This window comes from Panthera tigris, chromosome D4 (assembly GCF_018350195.1).
Source record: "Panthera tigris isolate Pti1 chromosome D4, P.tigris_Pti1_mat1.1, whole genome shotgun sequence".
Lineage (NCBI taxonomy): Eukaryota > Metazoa > Chordata > Mammalia > Carnivora > Felidae > Panthera > Panthera tigris.
Genome location: NC_056672.1, coordinates 10865021 through 10873679, shown reverse-complemented (window position 1 = coordinate 10873679; position 8659 = coordinate 10865021). Strand labels below are relative to the sequence as shown.

The 8659-nt window shown below is 54.1% G+C and overlaps 1 protein-coding gene across 1 annotated transcript; it reads right to left on the bottom strand.

The window, feature by feature from the left end:
* Positions 1–2652: 2652 nt before the first annotated feature.
* Positions 2653–4820, bottom strand: LOC122233054 (forkhead box protein D4-like 1). Its single transcript, XM_042964201.1, has one exon. The coding sequence runs from the start codon at positions 4587–4589 to the stop codon at positions 3231–3233; it is 1359 nt and encodes a 452-aa protein (XP_042820135.1). The 5' UTR covers positions 4590–4820; the 3' UTR covers positions 2653–3230.
* Positions 4821–8659: the final 3839 nt, after the last annotated feature.

Genomic DNA, 8659 nt, shown 5'->3' with positions numbered 1-8659 from the left:
GTCCAGGGGTACCTGAGTTCTTGGGGTTCACCAGGGGAAGGAAGACGAAAACCCACCTGGGAAGGAAAAAACCCACTCTCGTGACTCCCCCGCCTCCTCGCTGGCGGTCTGGGGTCGAGTCTGGTAGTTCTGCGTGGCCCTGGGCGTGGCCAAGTGCCCTCTAGGCCGTGACCTTCCCACCGCTCCGCCCACGGGTTACGCAGAGAAGCCCCGAGCGCCGCTGGGGAACCGACGGCGCCAGCTTGGGGGCTGCCGGACCCTGGGGGCAGCAATGCGTTTGGTGGCACGCCGAGCCTGGGGCAGGGAGCCGGGAGGGAGCGTTTGGGCACCCAATCCTTTTAGGCCCGGGTCTCCGCGACCCGCCCGAGGCCCAGGCAGGAGAAGGTCGCCGGCGCCCACAGGGTTACTGGTTCAAAAACCAAATAGGGCCCGGTACCACCTCCTAAGGGTCTTGGGGCGAGTTTCCCAATTTCACCAACTTGCAAACTTCTTGCCTGTGTAACGGGGACTCGAGCGTGTCTTTGGCACTGGGTGCTGGGAGGGTTAAAGGGGAACCCAGTGCCCGGCAGGCAGGGAACGGGGGACAAGGGTTAGCCGCCATCCTTACTGTTAGTTATTAGTGTTATTATCAGCCGGTGGGACCCGAGGGAGAGTCGCTTTCCCCGGCTTACCTCCAGCCCTCGCCCCAGCCTCTCCGCACCTCCCAGGCCCGCCGGCGGCTCAGGAAGCCTCAAGAAGTCAGCCCGGCCTCAAGAAGACGAGCCCGAAGGTCGAAGGCGACCCCACAACTCCGAGGCGCTGTGCCTTGCGCGCCACGCAGGGGTTCCCAACAGACCCGCGCAGTGGCCTTGACAGCAGCGGGGGCCCGGGAGGCGCCCGGACGCCCCTGCGCAGACCCACCAAGCCGCGCCGCCTGCAGTGAGGGCTCGTCCTCACCGCGGGGGCTGGGGTGCCGGGCGGGTCACCCCGCGGGCCCCCACGGAAGGCCCGACCTGTGCGCGCGGACCCCAACGCCACGTTCGACTGGAGATCGACGCTTAATTCACTCTCCCACCGAATAGACGGTTTTCTTGAAAATTCATCCTTCGATATGGTTTCATTAGGTAAAAAGTATAAAAAGTAGGAGAGTGGGGGCCGGCTTGGGCCAGGTTGTGACCGGTGCTCGTGACCGTGCTGGTCTGGGGCGCAGGGAAGGAAGACACCGGCGTCGGCGTCGAGTGTCGCCTCTGGGCTCGGTGGCGGCTCCACCTGTCGCTCCCACGAAGTTTGTTGACTGAATAAAAGAACGCACGTAGGCCTGGAAATGTGTTCGCACAAAGGGCAAGGGGGAGTTGGCACGGGAAGGGGAGAGTTCTTGGTGTGACAGAGGCTCCCTTTATTAAGGCTTGTTGCCAAACACAGGTAACCCCAGACCTGCAGAACGCGCTAAACGGATCTTAAAGCTGGGGTGCGGAGGGTGAGACAGGACCCGGCAAAACCCTGAGAAGGGAAGGTGGCGGGGGAGAAGGGGCTTTTGGTCGCGCATCGGGGCCACAGAAGGGAACTGGTGGTGCCCGCGGAGCGACCGGGCGAAGGCTGCGCTGCGCGTGCAGGGCCGAGGGAGAACGGAAGCCCGCGTCTAGGCGGCTCCCAGGGGCTGGGCTTGGGAACCTTCCAGAATGTCTCCAGAACCGTACTACTGCAAGCCCGGAGGAGGTGAGGATCGCGCGCAGGACTTGCAAGGGGAGGAGAGATGGGGAGGAGATGAGAAGCTGGGGTAAAAGTGGACCAATTGGACAGCCGTAAAAATGTGTGCCTAGATCTGCCCTCCCTCCCGGAACCAGAAATTCACAGCGGGAACTGCGGAGTAGATGAAGGGGAACGACCTTCTCACACTTTCCAAGTGGCTTCTCCCACAGCAGCAGCAAGGAATGTGGTTCTTCTGAAACAGGAGCCCTGAGAGGCCGGGGAGTGCGGCGGGGTCTCTCGGAACTTGCTGGAACTTGCTGTCTCTGGGGCTATTTCCTGATGGGCGTCTTCCCCTTGTTTCCCACCCACCCGGTCGCCAGAAGCCTGAGGACAGTGAAACCTTTCTGGTGGCAAAGTTCTCGGAGAACTTCTTTTCGAAACAACTAAGTTCTTCCTGTACCAAAGAAAGGGGCCCATGCGCCCTTAGAAGGCATCGTCTGGGGAGAAAAAAAAATTTTAATTGTAAATTGTCCGGGACACAAATGTTACCTTTGATCCTTCCTTTTTCCCTGGCCCTGCTTTGGAAAATTCTGACGCTTTTATAAAAAGTGCCTTTTATTTTTTTCCTGGGAAATGTTGGTCGCTACCTTCTAAATTGATCTCAAGTGGCGCCCCACTGTATTCAGGTGAAAAATCAACATCTTTTAAACATGAAAAACGAATGGAAAATGTACTTACATTTCCCTCCAATTCTTTTTCTTCTACAGATTTCATAAATTCTATATACCATATTTTAAAGCCTAGGACGTCAAATATTCGGAAGTTTTGCAGGCCATGTTGGAAAATTGTTTCTGATGCCTGTAATGAATACGAATTGTAAAACTAACTTGTTCCCTGGGAGGAAAGAACTAACTTTCAAAAGAAGTTCCATTTAGAAAGCGATTATTGAGAAGTAAATACGAAATAAGTAATATGGTGTGGTGACTTAGCATTTTATTTAGCATCTTTCCACATCAGACACACACATTAGAAGTCAATGCTTTAAAATTAAAAGTCTATATTACACATCGATTTCAGGAAGACAGAAAGAACAAGTATTTTGCACTTGACTGGGGAATAATATATGCAATTCCTAGGGAGTCAACGAGGGGAAACAGGTTGTGCATTGGGCATTTATTTTCTTTATTTTTTTCTTCTTTTTCTTTTTTTAAATGCCAGAACAAAGTGTCCCACTCACGTTCACAGTTACTCTGGAAATGGGTAATGGGAAAAACCCTGGAAGCCACGACTGGAGGCTGGAAAAGTGAGGGCGAGAGTGGACGCCATGGGAAGGTTACGCCCGGGGAGCCGCACAGTATCCAACTTTTCCTCTGTACGGAGTCGGCAGCGATCCGCACCGTGGTCCAGGTCGCGGTGGTTGCGACGCGGAGTTCGGACGCGCCCCCGTGGTCCCCGCCCCGCGGGGCGGCGTGCGCGAGGGCGGGCGGCGCGAAGGGCAGTCCCCCGGCTTGGCTCCAGAGGTGTCCGGCGGGGTCAGCGCCAGGACAGCGTGCGGATGCCGCTCAGAAGGCCGGCAAGACGCTCTCCCTGCCGGAAAGGCTGGCCACCGCTGTCGGCCTGGAGCCTCCCGCTCCGGGCGGACACCCCAGGCGCGCCGCGGACAGGTGCTGGCCCAGCAGAGCGCCCTCGCTGGGAGCGTGGCCGCTGGTACAGTCCTCCTGCTGCTGCCGCTGCCGCTGCTGCTGCTGCTCTAACACGGTCCGGGCAGCGGACGCCGCAGCGGCAGCCGACACGTGCAGCAAAGGGGCGGCCGCCCGGTGATGCACCAGGCACGACGAGCGCTGCAGCAGGTGGCAGTAGCCCCACGGGGTCGGGGGCAGACTCTGCGCGGCCCTCGTCCCGCCTCCTCCTCGGACCCCTCGCATGATGCTCTCGATGCTGAAGGGGGCGCATCCGTCTCCCGGCCGCGCCGCCGACCCCTCGCCCTCCTCCCAAAGCTGGGAGCCCGGGGAGGGCCGCACGGCCGAGGGGGCGCCGGGGGTGGCCGGGTCCGCGCCTGGCGCCTTCCCGGGCGTCTCGGCGTAGGCCGGGGCCGACAGCAGCAGGTAGCGAAGGGGGTGCGGGTGCAGCAGCGCGCACGGGCGGCTCCCGGAGGCGGCGGCGGGGTAGGCCCCCGGCACTGGGGGCGGCGGGGCCGGGCTCCCGAGCAGCAGGCCCGGGTAGGGGCCGTGCAGGGCGGCGGGCGCGGCGGGCAGGGGGAAGGGGTGGTGCAGGTGGGCTCCCGGGGGCGGGCGGTGGCGCTTGAAGCGCTTCCTGCGCCGGAGGAAGCTGCCGTTGTCGAACATGTCCCGGGACGCGGGGTCCAGGCTCCAGTAGTTGCCCTTGCCCGGGTGGCCCGGCTCGCGCGGGATCTTGACGAAGCAGTCGTTGAGCGAGAGGTTGTGGCGGATGCTGTTCTGCCAGGCGGGGAACCTGCGGCGGTAGTAGGGGAAGCGGCCGCTGATGAAGGCGCAGATGCCGCTGAGCGTGAGGCGCTTGTGCGGGCTCTGCAGGATGGCCATGGTGATGAGCGCGATGTAGGAGTACGGGGGCTTCGCCGGCTGCGGGCCGTCCGCGGAGGCCGCCGCGGACCCGCTCGACGCCCCGAACTTGGGGCCCAACTTGGCGTCGGCCGGGGCGCCGCCGCCCTCGGGGAGCCCTCCGCCAAGCGCGCCCGCGCCGCGCCGCGCCTCCCGCGTCCCCGGCGGGGGCAACTGCCCTGGCAACGGCTGGCTCTCCGCCGCCTCGCCTTCCTCGTCCTCCTCCCCCTCGCCCTCATCCTCCTCCTCTCCCAGGATGTCGATCTCGCCGTCCTCCCCGTCGGAGCCCCGGAGGCTGCGCCGCGGTGTGGAGCGAAGGCTTTCGGGTTTGGGCAAGTTCATGGGGGAGCAGGTCGTGCAAGACGCAGGGGTGGTGGCCGGCCGCTCGCCTGCCTCGAGGGGGTCCGGGCTGGAGGCGGGCGGGTTCGGGGTGTTCCAAAAAGCAGGAGGGCTTGCGGCTGGTTGCCCGTTTGGTGGTGGTCTTCTCTTCCGTTGGTTTCTCCTCGTTGCCAACACCGTCCAGCAAAGATGCACTTTGCCTTTTCTCCGAGCTTCTTCGAGTCCTTGAGTGGTCGACCGCCCCCCACCCTTTCCACCCCCTCCTCCCCTACCTCCCAGCGCTCCCCTGCTTGCTCCGGACGCAGTCCAATGATGAGGGTTCCCTGCGCGTTACCCGACAGGGCAAGAGCCTCCAGCCCCCTCCTTCTCCTGACACCCACCGGCCACCCAGGAAGATGCGCGGTGAAAGCGCGTTGAAAACCGTGCAAATAGCAGAGGCAGGAAAATAGGACACCCAACAATCTGTGGCCACTTCGATATTCGGGCCTCTCCCCTGGAGGATAGAAAGGGGGGGTGGCACTAAATGTCTATGGTGTTTGTAAGAAAAGCCTAACAGTATGTTTTCGGGGTTCACAGCCGGTTATTCACCCATTTCCATTGGTGGAGTCCGTGCTCATCCCGAATGATGAGCTGAACCATTCTTAATTCTTAAGCATTCTTAACTATATCCACGAACTCCGGGGAATGCGAGGGAGGGTTGCACGGTCCCTTCTACTTCCCGCCTTAACTGCCCAACTGAGGTTTCCAGAAAAGGCTGAAATGTCTGGGCGTTAAGTTGTGGAAGTTCGGGGTAGAAGGAAAACAGAAGAGCTAAAGAGAAGTCCCTTGGCATCAGCGCTTCTCGAGCTTCTTTGAACCCTTAACCACAGGATAAAATACGTTTTATGTCACACCCTTGGGTAGATAGACTCCTGCACCTAAACTGGGCTTCGTAAAACAAGTGACCACTGACACAATTGTTTTTCAAATGTCCATCACCAATTAGGTGGTTTGTGCCACGTTCTAACCAGTCCAGAGCCCGTGTGAAAAACCCCGTTTTCACAAAAACAGCCTCCCAACACCAACGGATGCACGCAGTCTGATGATCTCTCAATCTCTTCTTCTTCTTTTTTAAAAGTCAACCTTCAGCACTTTTACTATAATAATAAATATTAAAATTAAAACAGGGACACCTGGGTGGCTCCGTCAGTGTAGCACCCGACTCTTCATCTCGGGGCTGTGAGTTCAAGCCCCACACTGGGCGTGGAGCCTACTTAACAAAAAATTAATAATAACAACAAGGCCAAGGGAGAGGTGCAGGGCCTTTACCTAAATCACTAGGTCGGCATTCCCCACCCTGGAGAACAGGGATGTGGCAGAGAGTCTGTTTCGCTCACCTGACATCCTTGGAAGTGGCGGTTTCTAGACTGGCTTCATTTAAATCTTACGCTCAGCGACCAGAGTCACGGTCCGGTGGAATTAACTTCATGTGAGTTATATAAATAGGGATCTTGGGGTGAAATACTGAGCAACTGGCTGTTCATAACGTAATCGCCACCTATTTGGGAAAAGAATTTGAGGAGGCATCTACTAAAAATGCAACATACACATATTATGCCACCGATGGTCGTAGTAAATCTGCCGTTAGCGTTTGTAAATGATAATGAACTTTCAGCCAGAAATCAGAAGCCAGGTAAAAGAGCAAACTATAACAAAAAAGTAGTTTAAAGTAGCTAGTCGCTTCAGGATTAAAATTTGAAAACTGCTTTCTCTAAAGGATGTTAAGAGCTTGTGCTCTACTCCTGAGATTCTCGCCTTCACCGTCATATGTAGCTTGAAGGACAGATGATGGAGCTTTTGGGCCTCAGGGATTTGTGTTTGAATCCCAGGTTCACCAGTTACTACTTGGGGGATGACTAAACCAAGCTCAGGGGAGGGCCGTGACAGGTGTCTTATCCAACCTCAGACTCCCAGCTGCCTCCCCGTCAACCCCCTGCAGGTAAAGCACATTTCTGCAGGCTGCAGAGGAATCCTGTGACCTGGGAAGGGAGTATTGTTAGTTTTCCTAAAGTCAACATCTATGGGGATTTGGGTTATTTAAAAATGAAAGGAGAAAAGTAAAGGCTTGGGAAACAAAAACAAAAGAATCTCCATTGACAGAGGTATGTCAAGGGGGCATAGGAGACAAGTGAAGTTCTCCTGTGGTGAAAGCTGGGGCCACTCCAGCAAGTAGGATTAGATTACAACCCAAAGCATAAAATAAATATTCGTGTGTGTATCCATACTGATAAAAACTAAATGAGTAAAATAATAAATGGGAGGAAAGAGGGATGCTTGGCTGGCTCAGTCTGTAGAGCATGCAAGTCTTAAACCTAGGGTCCTGAGTTCAAACCCCACATTGGGCATAGAACCTGCTGTACAAAAAAAAAAAAACAAAAAAACACAAACAACAACAACAACAACAACAACAAAACGCTCCAAAATATTAAACAGGGCCGGGGGCAGGAGAATTCCTCACTCTTTTACCACAGGCAAGTCATCAGGTGACCAGCGTTTACATCAATAGTCATAAACCCTTTGACAGTATATGCCGTAATGTGATGTGATAAAAATAGCACTCTGTGATCGTGCTCCCCCGAGCCCATGTGATCAGGAGAAAAACAGACAAATTCTGATAGAGGAGCATCCTGTGTCCCTGGCCAGAACCATCCTCAAAACTATCAAGGTCACCAAAACGAGAACAGTCCAAGCCCAGAGGACTCTACAGACAGACGTGACAAATAACTGCAGTGTGGAGTCTGGGACGGCATCCTGGAAGACAAAAATGACAGCATCCAAACAGAAAAATGACGGACAGCATCCTGGAACAGAAAAATGACAGGCCATCTGAACAGGCTGCCTGAATAAGGCTATGTGAATAAACTACAGACTTTAGTTAATAATAATGTATCAATATCAGTCCACTAATTGTAACAAATGTGCCATACTACTGTAAGATATTAACTGAATGTGTGTATGGGGGGGGGGGGTTGAATATGGGAACTTGTACCACCTGCACATTTATCTTGTGCTGTCTGTTCACTTTTCCTGTAAATCTGAAACTGTTCCAAAAATTACATTCTATTAGTTTAAAAAATTAAACATGGGAAAAAGGCCGAATAGCCAAAAAGGAGAAACTCAAACGCCCATCAGGCGATGAATGGATAAACAACATGTGGTAATACATAGACTTTCATTCAGCAACAAAAGCAACAAAGTGTTGACATGTGCTACGACATGGATGGATCTTGAAAACATCATGGTAAGTGAAAGGAGTCTGAAGAGGCCAATTACAGAAACAGAAAGTAGAGTGGTGGCCGCTGGGGGCTACGAACACGGGGAAATGGGGAGTAACCGCTGATGGGTAGTTTCCTTGGGGAGTAATGAAAATGTTCTGGACTTAGCTATGGTGGATTTACTAAAGCTATGAATTGTACACTCTAAAAGGGTAAAGTTTAGGGGCGCCTGGGTGGCTCAGTCAGTTAAGTGTCCGACTTCAGCTCAGGTCACAATCTCGCCGTTCATGACTTTGAGCCCTTTGTCAGGCTCTGTGCTGACAGCTCAGAGCCTGGAGCCTGCTTCGGAGTCTGTGTCTCCCCCTCTCTCTCTGTCCCTCCCCCGCTCACGCTCTCAAAAAATAAACATTAAAATTTTTTTTAAAGGGTAAAGTTTATCGTATGTGATTATATCTAATGTTATACAAGATATGCCCAGGTAAAAACAAAGAGCTTTATCAATGAAAACTGAGTGCTTTGGAAAGACTCCATTATGGCAAGTCACTCTGGAAAAAAGGAAAGAAGGGGAAGGGGAAGGGGAGGAAAGAGAAAGAAAGAAAGAAAGAAAGAAAGAAAGAAAGAAAGAAAGAAAGAAAGAAAGAAAGAAAGAAAGAAAAGAAAGAAAGAAAGAAAGAAAGAAAGAAAGAAAGAAAGAAAGAAAGAAAGAAAAGAAAACAAAACAAAACTCTTACAGTCACATCCCATCAATTCTTTAGTGCTGCCTTCAGAATGAGAAGCCTGCCTTTGTAACTCCTGCAGCATTTAACACGCAGCCTTGTG